Source organism: Hydractinia symbiolongicarpus, chromosome 14, assembly GCF_029227915.1.
Source record: "Hydractinia symbiolongicarpus strain clone_291-10 chromosome 14, HSymV2.1, whole genome shotgun sequence".
Lineage (NCBI taxonomy): Eukaryota > Metazoa > Cnidaria > Hydrozoa > Anthoathecata > Hydractiniidae > Hydractinia > Hydractinia symbiolongicarpus.
In genome coordinates, this window is record NC_079888.1 from 7,007,185 (window position 1) to 7,023,864 (window position 16,680).

Sequence of the window (16,680 nt, forward strand, 5' to 3'; positions counted from 1 at the left end):
ACAGCACAACTTCTCTTTTTTTTTGCTTGAATGGCAGCTCGTAACATAGCTAAACATTTAAGATATGAAAATGGATATCTTTAACTGTTTTTATATAATTTTTATCGTCAGCGGTAACGTACAGGTTGCTGTTACACATTAAGGACTATAAACTTAAGGACTTGATTAAGTAACAATTTGGTAACGCTGAATTGATGCCATTGATGTCCTTCTATATCAAAGATATAATCATAAAATCAAGTTCTTGAACTTGACGTTTTCAAAATGATAAATTCTGAAAACATTGATTATTTCTTGCAATAACTGCTTTACAGAGGAACAAAGAAGCAGTAACCAAAATATTTCGTTATGTGCATAAATTTTTTTTTTCAATAAAAAATATTTTTACATATGAAGATATAAATTATTTAAAAGTATTTTCCAATAATCACAATGCACTTATTACCAGCAAAACATACTTTTTTTAAGCATCGTATAATTCGGATGTTTCATAAACACAATCACAACACAGCGCAACTTCCCTTTTTTTTCTTCTTTGCTTGAATCGCAGCTCGTGTTGCACTTTCGAAAACTTCACGTACACCTTCTCGCAACATAGCTGAACATTCAAGATATGAAAACGCATTAATTTTTTCAGCCATTTCTCTTCCTTGTTCGAATTTTACAGGCTGTTGTTTTGTTTTTTGCAATTCTCTTATTGTATATTCATCATTACGCAAATCTTTTTTATTTCCAACTAAGACAATAGGTACATTAGGACAGAAATGTTTTACTTCTGGAGTCCATTTCTCTGGAATATTTTCAAAACTGTCTGGGGAATCTATGGAAAAGCACATCAGAATAACATCAGTGTCAGGATATGATAACGGTCTTAATCTGTCGTAATCTTCTTGTCCAGCTGTATCCCACAATGCCAATTCGACTTGTTTGCCATCTACTTCTATATCAGCAACATAGTTTTCAAATACAGTTGGTACGTACACTTCTGGAAACTCATCTTGAGAGAACACAAAGAGTAGGCAGGACTTTCCACAAGCTCCATCGCCAACAATGACTAATTTCTTACGAATGGCTGCCATGTCTAAAAATCAAGATATAAAAATACGAGAAAAAATTACAAATTCTAAAAAAAAATCATGCAGTGCTTTCAACTGACAGTATTACTATTTTCATTTGTAGTTTATTTTGCAAATCCACAATCTGACTTTAAAGGGTGGGTAATCGAAACGGTTTGACTATAGATTGTAAAAAAACAGAATACATACTGTGGTTCTAACTATGGCTTCATATTAACGAGTCAGTTTGTATTTATTTTAACAAATTTGCAGACCAAGTCAAGTCAATGTTTGTCCTATTCAGTCAAATTAGGAAATACGGGACTCACAACTTATATGCTTTTCTTTTAATTGAAAATTGAAGAAGAAATTTATTCAGCTTGTTACACAGAATCATATCAATAAGTCTTTATCTTAAGCATTTTAGTGCAACTGCCTGATTATTTGAGAACTAACTATTGTTATTGGAATGTTAATACATTTCCATTCTTTAAGAAGGACATTACACAGAAACAAAGCTGCGAACACAATATATATTCATATACCTTGTTTAATTTCTTTGTTGTCGTTTTGCCTATCCAATGTAGAATATGTTTTATATGACCAATAAATGTGGATGTTCTGGTTGAGAAAGGGAATAAATATGTTTTATAGCTATAAACACGATGAAGATATGTTAGACACGAAATTCAAGCTTTAGTCGGCGGAAATTATCACAACTTTAAAGATGATTGGTTCATTTTAAACCAATCGTGTGCTCCCATAAACAAGAACAATTCGACTTTTGCATACTTTCGTCCTGAAAATACACGACTTTATAATCCGATTCAGCATAAATTGTAACCACATACTTATTAAGAAAAATATAAGAATATTTTGTCAACAGATAAGTAACGCAATTAAAATCAGCGAACGTCAGCAAAATTTGAACGCAGTGTATTTTGAGGACTGTATGTACCACTATCCTGTGATTGGTTGTTATATATATAATTCTAAATATGCGTAAGCTATGCATCTTCTCAGAGGCGAACCGTATTTAAAGGACTCGATTTAACACCACATTTCAATTGATGTGTAAAACGGGAATAGGGGTTTCAGTTTGTTACCGGGGGCAAGTAATTTCGCCTAACATTTAGGAAATTCCATAGAAACAAGCAGTGTACCCAATAATAATTAACTTTCCCGTAAACTTTTTTCTGCGAGGTGCAAAAATGTCTTGCGCGATGATTTGTTGACGAATTAGTCATTTTAAGATATTTGGTGAAAATATTTTTCGCGAATCTGCTGATACTTTTACTACAATTTTATCATTTCTAGCTATTTGTTGAAATAAGACAGCCTTAAATTGAACCTTCGCCTAGATCAGTTTTATGTATTGACCTTTCTGGGAAATTTCGCGCAGACAAATTTTCCCATGGATAAAATTTGCGAAAATTAATCAACGTAAAGTATTTAACTGAGAAACATCTTGTGGCAATTTTTTATAGCGACAGTGAGTGGGACAAGCAATTTTTTGCAAAGAAAGTTTAGTCATCTAGGAAGAATTAGTTTATTGGCACCATCATTTTGTGTTCCAATGATTGCTGTCAACAGGTCTGTTCAAAAGGTTCAACAATAACGGACGTGTTCAGCAACGTTACTCAAGGAAATCCAATTCTCAGCCAGTGTTTAGTGGTTGGCTAAACCACTGACAAAGGATCGCATATATTATAGTTTTCACGGCTCCTCAAGTTAAGGATTTTTCATTTGACTTTCTGAAAGTGTTAAGGTTATCTTTCCAGTATATATAAGGACACACAAAAGGCTTTACTGTCAACCAGCCTCTACTTTCATGTTTTTAGGCTATGTTTGTTTTGGCCTTAAAATGCTTAGCAGCAAGAGCCCTGCAATTTAATGAATTCTTTTTTTTTTAAATTTCTCATTGTTTCGCGAGTTTGCAGTTAAAGGACCTATGATCTTATACTATATCTAAAACATGATTGACTAAAAATCATATTAAAACTGGCAGGCATTTTATCTTTTTTCCGGCAGATTGGAAATTGTTACGTTCGGGAAACTAAAATCTTTCTCCATGTAGGTAATATTTATTTGTTAGCAATGAAGATTGTCCACATTATACAAAAACTGTCGATTAATTTCAGAATACACAAAAATTAGGTATTTATATAGAAAATAAAAATATCTTTACACATCAAGAATATGAAACTTGTACAAATTTTTTTTTCAATAATTTACATAAGAATGCTATTGTTACTTAAATATCACCATGAAAGAAGTAGAGAAACAAAGGATTATTTTCGTGAAATACCACATCAACATTCACAAAATGTCTCTAGGTACACTAGATTACAAAACTTTCACAAATAACTTAACTAGGAGTTTTGAAAATAAGTTGGTTTTCCGTAACATTTTAATTTTTTCCTAAACAAAAAAAAACATACATCTACCTTGAAAAAAGACACAAAGGCATATCAATGTGCTACAAGGAAAAATGTTTCTTTGCCAAAAATGTCATTGTAACAGTTGTTGAAAATGTTAAATATGTTATTCTGTTGGCACCATAACCAAATAGGGATTTCCAATGCATTTTCCAATACAGCATGTTGTTATACAAAGCATTCATAGAATGTTATCAACTCACGAATATATCAAGTTACAGCAGAATGCATTTTCCCTTTTTCTTCTTTTTGACTTGAAGTGCAGCCCGTGTTGCTGTTTCAAAAACCTCACGTACACCTTCTTTAGATTTAGCAGAACATTCAAGATATGAAAAAGCATTAATTTTCTCTGCCATTTCTCTTCCCTGTTCAATTTTTACAGGCTCTTGCTTCATTTTCTGTAATTCCCATTTTGTAGTTTCGTCATTACGCAAATCTTTTTTGTTGCCAACTAAAATAATAGGGACATTTGGGCAGAAGTGTTTTACTTCTGGAGTCCATTTCTCAGGAATATTTTCTAAACTGTCTGGTGAATCTATGGAAAAGCACATAAGAATAACATCAGTGTCAGGATATGATAACGGTCTCAATCTGTCGTAATCTTCTTGTCCAGCTGTATCCCACAATGCCAATTCGACTTGTTTGCCATCTACTTCTATATCAGCAACATAGTTTTCAAATACAGTTGGTACGTACACTTCTGGGAATTGATCTTTGGAAAACACAATAAGGAGACAAGTTTTTCCACAAGCTCCATCACCAACAATTACCAACTTTTTACGAATGGCTGCCATTCTATCAAAGAAAAACAAAATTACAGATTTTAATAAATGAAAAATTAGCCGAAACAGGTACAAATTTACCTTAGCCAGGAATACGGATTTTTTTATGCGTGAAAAGTAATTAGTTACTGCTCCTGATTTTTCATGTTTAACTGCTTAGCTATTTATAGTTACTTGCTGAAGCCTAGACACACCGTATTTTCAACTACTAGCCAGATATAATTGGACTGTTAACGTATTACTATACTTATAACGCTTCTTAAAATTGACGTTACATATGTACAAAGATGTAAAGCTACAAAGATGTATTTTAAAAGGAGAAGTTGTTGCAAGAATTAAAAATATATCTGCATAATTGTATTGTGACATTCAAACGTAGATAAGACAGTTCTGCTAGCTAGTTCATAACATTTTATAAAAATCCCTTTATATTTTACCTCCTTCCTTGTGTAATTAGTTGAAGATAATAGTTGATAGAACTACACTTTGATCTGGTTATAGCAAGAGATCAAATTATCATTAGCCGAGTCAGTGTAGTTAGCTAGCGAGCTAGCTAGCTAATTCTTGCAATTTTGAAGGTCCGACGGTAAAAAAATCTACCATTAATAAAAATTATAATTCAACCTATAAACTTACTAGCAGTACTTCAATAATTTTAAATTTACATACCTTTGTTAGTTTCACTATGTCGTTACAGTATTTAGCTATGCACCCTCAATAGGTCACCAAACTTTTCACCACACCTTTATGCCTTTTCTAATGTCGATTTCTGATTCCACAACATTACAAATGAAAGTCCTTGTTTTAGTCCGTCAATTAAACTGTTATATTCTTTAGCAACGTTAACACGCCTACGGCGCAGTTGTTAATTTGGTGAATATAAACATTGGGTTTTGAACGATGGAGAGTAGCATCATCCTTCGATGCTATTGGTTAATTTTAAGCCAATCGTGTGATCTTATTGGCTAGAACAAAAATTCCACCTCCCGTATGTGCAATACTTTCTGAAACATTCGCGAGTAAAATGTCGTCGTCTTGAGAATACACAATCCGAAAATACAAATCAGCAATATTTAACGAAAAACAACCAGTAATATGGAAGTATTCTAAAACTTTGGTTTAAAGACCTAAGCATGTTTTTTATCAACATCTACTTATCAGCAATTTAAATGTTCGGCGGCAACATAGTGACAGACGCTGTGTATTTTCCAGACCGTGAGTTAAATCAAAATTTGATTGGCTTCTAAAAATAAATTGCCATTGTGTTTATTTACTTAATTCCTGCACCCGCGAATCCAAATTGGACCCGGTATTTTCGGGTACAGTTTCTGTAAGCGCGCATCAAAAAACTGTCCACTCAAATCTTGATTGAAACTTACTTAAAGACCGAACTTAATATTACAATTTTTTCACTATAGCACAAGTGCAGGCGACTTTTCCGCTGAAACGTAATTTAAACTTAATTTCTATAATAATGCACAAAGTTTAAATAAATAAGTGATGCCTGTCGTAAACAAATTACATTTTTAGACAAAGTTCGGATTCTCAGCCCATTCCATTTCATATTTTGGAAAATATCACAAACAAAAAGCGAATGCGAGTTAGGTGTCTGTTGCTGATAATTTTTTGATAAAAGTCTAATGAATTAAATAAAATAGATCTTAGCCGGAATTTTTTTCTCACAAACTAAATTCTGCGAATTTGGGGAAACATTTTTTGCGTGCATAAATTTCGAGAATTCAACCGAAATTCAAAGGTAAATAATTCTTGGTAAAAAATAAAATTTATTTTGGCTAAAATACCACAGGGATGTAAAAGTAAGTACTTTTTCTACAATAAGAGAAAATGTTAAAATATGCGAGATATTTTCAATCAATCATTTAAGTACCTTTCCGACTAGCCATCCCAATAAAACAAAAGACGAAAACGCCATCATGTTGGTTAACATTGTTGTATCAATATTTTGCGTAAATTTCACCCCTGTCCTCAGGGATTTTTGCATTTTTGATATAAGAAAGCATTAAAGAAGTAAAAATCCCTGGGGACGTGGGTGGGACTTTGTTGTAAAATTTCGCAAAACATAAAGGTTCGCAGCTGCAATTGTAACGAGTCCAAAATTCAGTTTAAAAATTTTGCACCTCTGAGAAATTGGAAGAAGCGTGGTCTAGAGTAAGACGGGGGTTTAAACCGTACCGTACCCATTTACGACACTTAAACTTTTTCTGTAAATAAATTTTGGAATAAAAAAAGATTTGAACTATAGAAAAATAACTAATAATTATGCACGGTATTTTGACGTGCGCATATTTTTCTCATTCTCTATTTTTCAGAAAACTGAGAAAAAACATGCGCCAGGATAAATCTTGGAAAATCGTTTGATACTGATGAAAGTAAAGGCAAAACCAAGTAGGTTAATATTCACAAAATAATTTCTTAAGATTGAAAAACTCGTCATAATTTCTACAATGCTTGTTTCAATAACTTTCCGCTTATAAACGTAACCAATACATCGCTCCTCTTACACGATTGTAATCGGGAAGTTGCTCGACAGGACCTAAAAATGAAAGAAAAAAAAACAGGCTTAAAAGCAACACAAACTACGAGCATATTTAACATGGCGAAACTGTAAGATATATCATATATTACTTTATAAGTCGTGGCGGGACAATTGAAATTAGGGTCAACTCAAATATTGTTTTACACAAATCTGGCTATGCGAAGTAAGACGTTAAGGTCGGTTTCCGTTGAAGTCTGTAACTTTTGTGCAATGCTTGTTGTGCAACTGTTGCGACAAGAATGTTTTTGCTCAACAAATAAGGAAACCGACGTTAAGCGCGTTTAACAAACACCTTATTTCAAACGGCGTGCAGATCCGAACTTAAATTAACATTCGAACATTCGAACATTTTTCTTGGATTTTGATTTTGTATAAACATCATTCGTTAAATAAACTCACCAACTGCAGCTACTGCAGGACACTTGTCGTAAATATATTTCGTGCAAACATCTTTAACAGTTTTGGCGTCAATCATCTATATAAAAACTATGTTAATTCTTCCGGCAAAAAAACAAATCTCTTGGAATATTAACATTTTTTATCAAGCGTTAACATACTTTTGTAGAACTGTTGTATTAAACTGTTTAAAAAAACGACAAACCTCTCAGGGTCTGTTGACGTTTTAACATTGAAATAGCTAAACAAACTTCGACTTTACGTCCTACTATTATAAAAAGCCAACAGTCCTTGGGGTTGTACAACAATTTAAAAACCTATTTTTGGAGTAGTTTTAAGAGGATTTTTTAAAATTGAGGAGAATTGAGAAGGGTCAAATTTGAAGAAAAAACACTAAAAACGGACAAAAATTATTTAACATTTATAAACAAGCCTATAGTTTGCATCCAAATTTTAGGTTATTTAAAAGATTTTAGAAGGTGTGGTCACCTAAAGCAGTATCAGAAAACCTTTTCTAAGAGAAAAACGATGTAACAACATAACGGTAAAACATAGAGAATGTGAATGTGAATACTGAAACTTACATCGATTCTCTGGTTAAGTTCTGGCAACGGAATTCGGCGGCCATAAGTCAGCATTTGTCTAAAAATCAAATCATAAAAAATTAAAAAAGGCAATGATAATCAGTAAACACACTAATTGGATGTCAATGAGCCTTACATAACTTCAATAGAGAAATACGACGATACAAAAAACTCGTATGATATACATACCTTCCTATATCTTCGCAAATCGGAGTAGAACCTGTATAATGAAAGAAAATCATGCGTGTATATTTAGATTTAAAGTCTATTATTAGTTGCGTGAATTTTGTCTTGGACAGAAACTAATGTTGCGGAAAACCATGAGAATGCTTACCATCAAATTGCAACAAAATGTTCGTCTTCAATATGTTCTTTGCTCGATTTACTTCGGCTTCCGTTACACTAGTACATAACCTCATCCTGAAAACGAGATACGTAACATAAGAAGAGACATAGAACACCAGCTTCACACCAGGTTTGTTTTTTTGTCCTTAAATTTTCATTCTGATTTTAAGATACAATAAATAATACTGATAAGTATGAACATAGATAATACAAAAAAATTATGGAAACAGAACAATAATACTGCTAACCATTCTCTTTGTGCAACATACACCATGTCATCAATTTTCATGCGATCACACACCATGTAAGCGCCCCACAAACCAGTATCCGTGTAACAGGTATTAAAAGACATGTAACTGTGAGCCAAATTATTTTTGTGAACATCAGCTGCAAGTGGACCTGCAACATTTTTTGCACCACCGAGAGATCTGTCCCAACTGCCAAATATCATGTTGGCTACCATTAAAGTAAAGTAATCAGGACTTGACCACCCACAACCCTCCACCGTTAACGCTATGTGTGCAAGGGGCATATCATCGTCACGAACACGTACCTGTGAAATAAACGAGGTTCTGTCAGCGGGTGGTGCAAATCTTATGAGATTCTGTCAGGGATGATGGCGCAATTCCTAAAAGATTCCGTCAGGGGGGGGGGGGTTGCACAAATCCTATGAGATTCTGTCAGGATAAGGTGGAACAAATCCTACATTCAGGGAAGCACCAAAAACAATAAACATTTACAGTTGACATACTACACTTAAAACATTTACAAGGGATTATTTTACAAGAAATTCATCTTACTTCTGAGCCAGTAAATCGACATGGTTTTAGTTTTTCTTCTTCATTGTAGGTGGTTTTCAATCCACCAAAATTTTCTTCTGCTAATTTAACAAGTTGTTGATGGTCAATACCACCAGCTGCTGCCAACACAATACGTGGTGCGCTGTAATGTGTGTCGATGTAATTTTGTAGATCAGCTTTCGTGATTGATCTAAAACAGTAACAAAAATATATAAAGCTTTAACAGTCATACTGTTTCTACATCATAGTTAACAGGCGTTGACTAATGTTGAAGCCCTATTTAGTGCCCTAAATGCAAAGGCTCACGCACACTAAACTTGTAGTTTTCAAAAATGGTATCATTTTTGATCAGACGTTGAGTGAAAGCAGTTTAATTAGCAGGAAACATGAAATATGCGTATTCCCGTAAATCCCGAACCTGGCCGGTATAGTTAAATGTATACAAAGAGAGTACCCGCAGAGTAAAGTCACTTCAGGACCAATTTTTGATGCACGGTTTTATCACTGGAAATCATTGTACTTATAGTTCTAAAAAATGTTATTATATTAGATCAGATGCCAAATGAAAGTCTTATTGCCTGAAACTGGAAATGCATAGATTCCTGTAAATTCGGACCCAACCAGTGTAGTAAATGTATAGAAAGAAAATAAACGCGAAGTAAATGCACTTCCTGACTAATTTTTGACACATGCTTTTTACCGCTGGAAATAATAAAAGTTATAGTATTCTCAAATAGTAAGTATCACTTCTACAGAAAAAATGTTTTTTCATGAAGAACGTGAATAACTTAACATGTCGCTTATTTAGCTAGCCATTTGATTGGCTGCCACCAAAGTTTTGTCGTAAATGTAAAAGGAGAATCTGCATTCCGTGCCTTACATCACAAATGTAAAAGGAGAATCTGCATTCCGTGGCTCATCATCACAAATAAAAAAATGGTCAAAACAATAAAACATTAATATTATTAAAACTCTGTTATTATATCAGACATAGCTATGAACCGTAAAGTCTCTCGAGAAGATTGCCCAGGTTTTTGTTTTCATTAAGATCAAAACAGTACTTTTTTTAAAAACAATAACAAATGCCAATAGTGCGTGGATTGGTCTAGGTTATATAATTTACCCAACACTCGAGAAGTTAAAAAACTAAAGGGATTAAATGTTAGTTAGAGGGGCCTAATTTTATTACCGTTTATTTGAAAATTACTATTTTTTATATTGTTGGGACAGATTATAAAATTAAATTTATAATAGCTACTATAAACAGGTAAAATAAAGTCTTATTTATAGTAAAAACCTACCATAATCAGGTCAAAGTCTGAATACTGTCAAATTCCCTCTTGCTGCTTAGTTGATTCAGTTACTCAGTGAAAAAAGATATAAATATGTTCAAACCTTCCTCATAGAATGTATTTATTACTTTTTGAGGTGATTAAAAGATAACCAGTCATTAGCCCATGGAATATTCCACAGCAAATTCACCTGTCAGAATTATTTCTCACGTTGCTATTTCGTGCATTCTTGCTTTACTCTTAGCATAAAGTAACGACATTTAGGAAAGGATTACAATGACGTTTTCAATTAGAAAACTTCTAGGTTTTAAACAGACAGACAGTGAGTTTTATTATAATATAGGTGATTTTTTAAAAAACAACAATATAAACAGGAGGAAATTAATACTAACTTGACATTCTTTGATGGTCCAAGAATAGTCATTCCTAATGGTGTTCCTTGATATGCAGTAGCATGCAAGTGATCGAAAACTACTTCTTCTAATTGGGTGTCAACTTCCTGAAACAACAACAATAATATGATTAAGTTAGGAAAAACAATTAACCCCTCTCTTTATAGTGGGCTGACTATTGCTGTGACACTTTATATTGTAGTGACAACCTTGTCAATCGTGTCAACCTTGACAGGGGTGAATGATTTACAAAATCACAAATATGTTTGGAGATACATTGGTAGAAGTTAAACTAAAAAAATCATAGGTGTATTCTGAAAATGTCTTCTTATCCACATCTCGTTTTGTTGTTTCCTGTTACATATTTTTTAATATGCTTCCATAAACTCAAAGTTGTTATTATTTTTACATTTCTTAGCAAATGCGTATTATCTGTTGGCAGCAATTTTATTCTACACATTTTTCCTCTAAAGTGGGAATTAATTTCCATAGTTTAATCTTGAAACATGCAAAAAATGCTCACTAGCTATTTTTACTACAGTGGAAATAACAGTCTTATAGAAACCTATTTTGATCATTTTACATTTTAGCTTTGATAAATTAAGAATATCAAACCTGCATTTCACGCAAAATAACACCCCTTTCTCTTTCGATTGCACCTTCATCCAGTACAGGGTGCTGTATGATATCAGCAAGAATATTTACAGCTATAAAACAAAATTATTTGCAATTGTAAAATAACAAAACAAATACAAAAAAAGGAAATTATATATTTTTGATACCTTTTGGTAAGTCCTTCTTGAAGCATTTAGCATAGTAAACAGTTTGTTCACGTGATGTATAAGCATTTAAGTGTGCTCCCATATTTTCCACCTAAAGCATGGAAGATATCCCGTAACTGACCAGTGTGCAAAGTTTGTTATAATAGAAAAAAAACACGAAACCGCTTTTGCATAAATTTTTAACTGAACATTTTGCACGCATGCATTCAAGTTCAAAAGCTGCATACACAGTTGTTTGGAGATTAAGAACTTACTTCAAGCTCTAACTGCAATTGTGACCTATTTTTTGTTCCCTATAAAATTAATCAAAAGTTTACATTCACACAATTATACAAAAAATGTAAAAAAGTTAGCATAGTTCAGTTAACAGTATCTTGTCGTACTACTCTGATGTTTTATCCAACTATATTCTTATAAAAAAAGGTTTTAAAAAATTAGGTGCATGTGCATAAAATACCGAGGTACACACTTGTCCAACTAAGAAACATTTGCATAAAAATATGAGGTACACACTTGTGCAACTAAGAAACTTACAAAGCACATGTATCAAGATTACAACTTTTACAAACTTTTCATTGTTTACATTTTACTTATATAAAACTTTTTAAACCTTAAATGCCATGTGCTCCAAAAAATGTGCGACTCCATTGTTACTTTCATTTTCAAAACGACTTCCAGCATCAATCCAAACACCAACCTAAATTGTAAATTTTGAAAATCATTTACTATTCATTCTCTATGTAATCCACACAGGGGCTTGTTTTTCATGTGTGATGCAAATTTGTTTAATTGTTCGGCAAGTAATAAGCCTATACATTTTCAATTTATAAAAGAAAAATTACCAACATTTGTGTAAAGCTTTCTGAAAAGAAATTCTTTAATGCAAACTTTAATTTAAAATGTATAACAAAACATTTTTTTGTAAAATTAAAAGAGATTTGTAAAATTAAAGATATTAATATCCTATATACAATTTTTTTGCATTTTTAATCTTACTACTGGACTGAAAAATGTTTTGGAAGGTTAAGCAGCAGAGCACACATCAAGCATTTTAAACATGATCTTAGGTGTGCCACTTTAGTCAAGTTTTTATGTGTCATAGAATGTGCTGTCAATAGGACTCCTTAATTAATTTCCATGTTTGCAAGGAGTGTGTTTATACTGCCACCTCTTCTGAAGAGGTCTGCATTTTCCCCTTTGAGAAAATAAGATAACAAACACTGGATTAAACTTTTATTATTTGGACCTTATTAAAAATGATACAGACCGTACAAGTATCAATACCAGAATCTTCTGATGCAATTCGAAGTCCACTAGGTAAGGCACTGACTACTGTTTCAGGTACATTATATAATGACTAAAATAAAACAATAATCACATAAAAACAGAAATTAAAATCGAAATGTTAATAGCAGCTTGTTAAAGATATATTTGTTAAGCACATACCTCTTCATATGCTGACAATGTACTTTGTGATCTGTTGACTGAATACAAAGAAATCTAGAAACACAGTAATTCTAATTAGATTCTTAAGCACACTTTGAATTATATCACAAAATTTTCAGAAGCATTGATTTTATGGAAGAAACAAAATACGTCGGCAAAAAATTGCCGACGTATTTTGTTGTGAAATTTTTAAATAACAATATTTTGGTTTTGTTTGAGCTACTCCTACTTCTTGTGACTACAAAATAATTACATTCGATTTTTAGTAAGGTAGGCCATTATCATTAACTAAAATCATTTAGGCTACAGAAATACTGTGGCAGGCCTCGTCAGGAAGAAAAATGCTGGCGTGCGAGCTTCGCACGTCATGGTACTTCTTAAAAATTTTGAGGCGTGCGTTGTTCGCACGGCATAAATTTCAATGGCGTGCGATGGCGTGTGCTCATTTTTGTTCCATTTTTTTTTTCGAATAATCATAGAACTCGCATACAGCAACACTTATTTTGCCATGTTTTGAAAAGCAGGTAATTTGTTGCAACGAAACTAAAATGTGCGATGCGTTCATTATTCATTATTTTTGAAAAAAAAAGTATACGACTAGCAACAGAACGAAGAAAAATTATAAAACATGCAAGTTACAGTCATAAAACTCTTTCAGTTAATAACTTTTGTAAATATTTTTTATTTTTATATTTTTCACAAAAAATAACAAGCTTTGTGACGTCCTGTTTCTATGGCGATGTTTTAAAACTATACAGATTGTTGTCTGAGTTGTAAAGCAACGTTTGTTGAAAAATATTCGCATGTGGCAATTGATCACCAAAACTATAATTAGATATCATGCTGACTTTGTGCTTGCGAAAGAACATGCTGGAAGTGATTTCTGCGAAAGAACATGCTGGAAGTGATTTGTGCGAAAGAACATGCCGGAAGTGATTTCATACAACAAAAGTAGCGAAAGCATTTAAAGAAGTAAAAGACGGCAAAGTTGAACTTTAAAATTTATTTATTAATTTCAAAAGAGCAACTAAATTAAAAAAAAATTAAATGGTGAATTAAAATTAATGTCTTTGTTTTTCTTTAATATAACTCGCGAGTAACATGATTTTTAAAGATTTACTTGCGAGTAGTTTAATTATTGATTACTCTTATTTAATTTACTCGCACTCGCATTGTACTCTCACTCTGAATTATTTTACTCACATTTATTTGTACTCGTACTCTCAAAGATGTGTAGCTTTACTCGCGATCGGCACTTTATATTGTTCCCGTAGGCCTTCATTTAACAGAACATTATTTAATTTGGTGTGCGATTAGCGCACGCCTGAGGTATTTAGTGTTTTTTTTTGCGTGCGAAGATCGCACAGGAACATTTAAACATGACGTGTGTGGGCGTGTGCGCGTGCGATCGCACGCCATTCCTGACGAGGCCTGCTGTGGTGCTATTCGATTTTTAATAATAATCTTAAAAATTGTATATCGTATAAAAAAGAAGTCCAGAAGTTCTTTCTCTCACACGACACAGCAGGCAATAAGTCATCCCTGCCCTCGGTTTTGTGAGAAGAAATGTTCTGTGAAGACTCTCGAACGAACGACGTTCTAAGTATCCACGGTGGAGCGTTCATCTTTATTTAAAAAACACAGTAAAATTAGCTACATGCGACATTCATTGAAAGATGGCCTCTGCTTCAAAAAAAACAAAAAATATTTCCAGAGAAGTATCTACATTCTTATCTTGGAAAAAAGAAAGTATCATAGGCCATGAAGTTGAGAACGTAGATGGAAAATCAATGGTAACAAAAATTTGGTGTAAGATGTGCACCAAATATAAAGAGCAACTTCTAGCTAATCCAGTAAATAAGGGCTGCTCTGTGAGTTCTCTAAAAGCGTTTACGGAAGGCACAAATGTGGTCACGAAACATCAGGTAACTGGTGCTTTGTCTTTCCAGCTCAAATTCATCCGTGGAGCGTGTGTTTAGTACACTAACGATTTTATTGTCGGATCGTCGAATGAAACACAACACGATGGAGGAGTCATTGTTAATTGCTGGGAATAACTCCCTGTAGAGTGATGGAGAGAAAGAAGAAATTTTGAACAGCGCAGTCAATTCATACATGCAGAAGAGGAGGTTTGTCAGCATGGAGACACCTGTTCTAGTAACAGGTATGGATCACGATACACACAACAGCGACAACGAAGAGAGTAACGAGAGTAGTGATAGTTATGAAACAGACAGCGATGTATAGATAATCTTTAAGTTCGTTAAAAATATATACAAAACTTTGTATATTTATAGGGACAATAGCACGTGGGTTTCGTTTTTAAAGTTGTTTAAATAACACTTGCATCCATTAAATCCATGATAAAATGTCTATTCTGCCTGTAAGTGCATATTTACAGACTTGCTTCATCCGTGCTCCGTTGGCGTTCATCTCCGCATGGCTGGATTTCTTGGTAAGACCTGGTACCAACAACGAAGGGGCCAGGTAAAAGAGATTTATGTCTACGTAGTTCTTTTAACTAAGTCAGGAGTCGGTGAATTAGCTAGGATGGGGAGGTTGGCTCTGAATAGACTTGCTTGTGGATTAAAAAGGCCAGGATTATTCAATAATTCTTAGATCTAAAAGTAATCTGTTAACAGAGGTACTAGGTTTTTCCCGTATATACCTCACGTAATTTAGGTACACGATAGGGCGTAGGAACGCGATCGCGTACCTCAAAATGAGAAGCTTGCATTTACTACTTGGTTGTTTGGGGTCTGAATCAAAGTTGGTTATTCATTTTTCACATGCTTCATTCAATACGGCAGCTTATTGTGAACATGGATTGTAAACATTTTGTTGCTGAAATAAATAAGTCAACAAACGAAAATGAAGCAAAAAAAAGTAAAAAACAATGCTTTAAAAACTCTGCGCTGCCGCTCTCCTTTATTTTATAATTGCACGCCTAAATCATAAGCTAGGCGTGCGATACTGATCGCACGCCTGTATTAGTGTAGGCGTACGTACAACCGTACGCGGGTGCAAATATTCATGACCAAGACTGCTTTTGTAAAATCATTAATCAAAAGTAGATTACATGCAAAGGCACATAACTCCATAGCTAGCTAGGGTTCGAAATTGAAAAGGCTTTTTTTGCATTTCAGGAATATTTGGGCAAGTTCTGTGTAACATTTTAAATCGTTTTAAAATTGATTGTAAATTCAAATTAAACCTGTGTTGGAATTTTGTCTAGGTAATCACGGCTTCTTCAAATGTTTTAAATAAAAATATCAGAAATTAATTCCTCGTAAATTAAAAAAATTCCACTAAAAAATAAGAGAAAATGGCTACCTGTGGTCGACATAGCTTGCTCCAAAACGTACGACCTCTGAACATACAACTCGCCACCTTAGACGCCATTTTGTTCGTGCTCGAGGGGCATGAGCGAAGTAATCGAAGCGGAGCTGTTGTGATTTCGTCACGCCAACTAGCCAACCTCGAACCTAGCCTTGTCTAAGAAAGATAACAGCAGCAGAAAATCAGAGTTCAAAATTTGTTCCGTGGAGAGTTTGACTTATCCTTTCTCCTTTCTTTTCCTTTTCCCAGTTTACTTTTGTTTTTAGAATTTCGCTTTTAGTCCAACCTCGTGCCTGGGTATTTTATCGTGTGTTTATGAAGTTGATAACGACGATTGTTGATGGCCATTCTGTGATAACGGCCTCCAGGGGCTACAAGACCCTTTGGGAACGAGGTTGGCTTTTAGTCATTTCGACTGTATTTTGTGTATTTGAATACAGTAGTGTGTGCAGAATGATGTAGTGTGTCTTTG

General features: G+C 33.6%; 2 protein-coding genes across 2 annotated transcripts; both read right to left on the reverse strand.

Moving 5' to 3' along the window:
* Positions 1–341: 341 nt before the first annotated feature.
* LOC130626142 (ras-like GTP-binding protein RHO) lies at positions 342–5,105 on the reverse strand. Its single transcript, XM_057441247.1, has 3 exons — positions 4,945–5,105; positions 3,752–4,288; positions 342–927 (listed from the first exon to the last, which is right to left on the reverse strand). The coding sequence occupies exons 2-3, from the start codon at positions 4,285–4,287 to the stop codon at positions 501–503; spliced, it is 963 nt and encodes a 320-aa protein (XP_057297230.1). The 5' UTR covers position 4,288; positions 4,945–5,105; the 3' UTR covers positions 342–500.
* A 1,581-nt stretch (positions 5,106–6,686) lies between these two features.
* Positions 6,687–16,354, reverse strand: LOC130626140 (mitochondrial-processing peptidase subunit beta-like). The gene is made up of 15 exons (XM_057441245.1): positions 16,203–16,354; positions 12,870–12,923; positions 12,691–12,780; positions 12,034–12,120; positions 11,678–11,716; positions 11,424–11,514; positions 11,257–11,348; positions 10,642–10,748; positions 8,958–9,147; positions 8,406–8,710; positions 8,147–8,232; positions 8,002–8,032; positions 7,813–7,870; positions 7,232–7,307; positions 6,687–6,829 (listed from the first exon to the last, which is right to left on the reverse strand). Exons 1-15 carry the CDS (start codon positions 16,269–16,271, stop codon positions 6,765–6,767), a joined length of 1,440 nt encoding a protein of 479 aa, XP_057297228.1. The 5' UTR covers positions 16,272–16,354; the 3' UTR covers positions 6,687–6,764.
* Positions 16,355–16,680: the final 326 nt, after the last annotated feature.

Bases quoted from the DNA above. Each gene is read 5' to 3' on its own strand.
- LOC130626142 (XM_057441247.1), bottom strand. From the start codon at position 4,287: ATGGCAGCCATTCGTAAAAAGTTGGTAATTGTTGGTGATGGAGCTTGT. The intron at 928-3,751 runs TCAAGTCAAAAA...AGTAGATGGCAA, and splicing joins ACAGCAACACGGGCTGCACT to ACAAGTCGAATTGGCATTGT.
- LOC130626140 (XM_057441245.1), bottom strand. From the start codon at position 16,271: ATGGCGTCTAAGGTGGCGAGTTGTATGTTCAGAGGTCGTACGTTTTGG. The intron at 12,781-12,869 runs GTATGTGCTTAA...GTTTTATTTTAG, and splicing joins CATTGTCAGCATATGAAGAG to TCATTATATAATGTACCTGA. The intron at 11,717-12,033 runs GTTTAAAAAGTT...TTAATTTTATAG, and splicing joins TGGAGCACATGGCATTTAAG to GGAACAAAAAATAGGTCACA.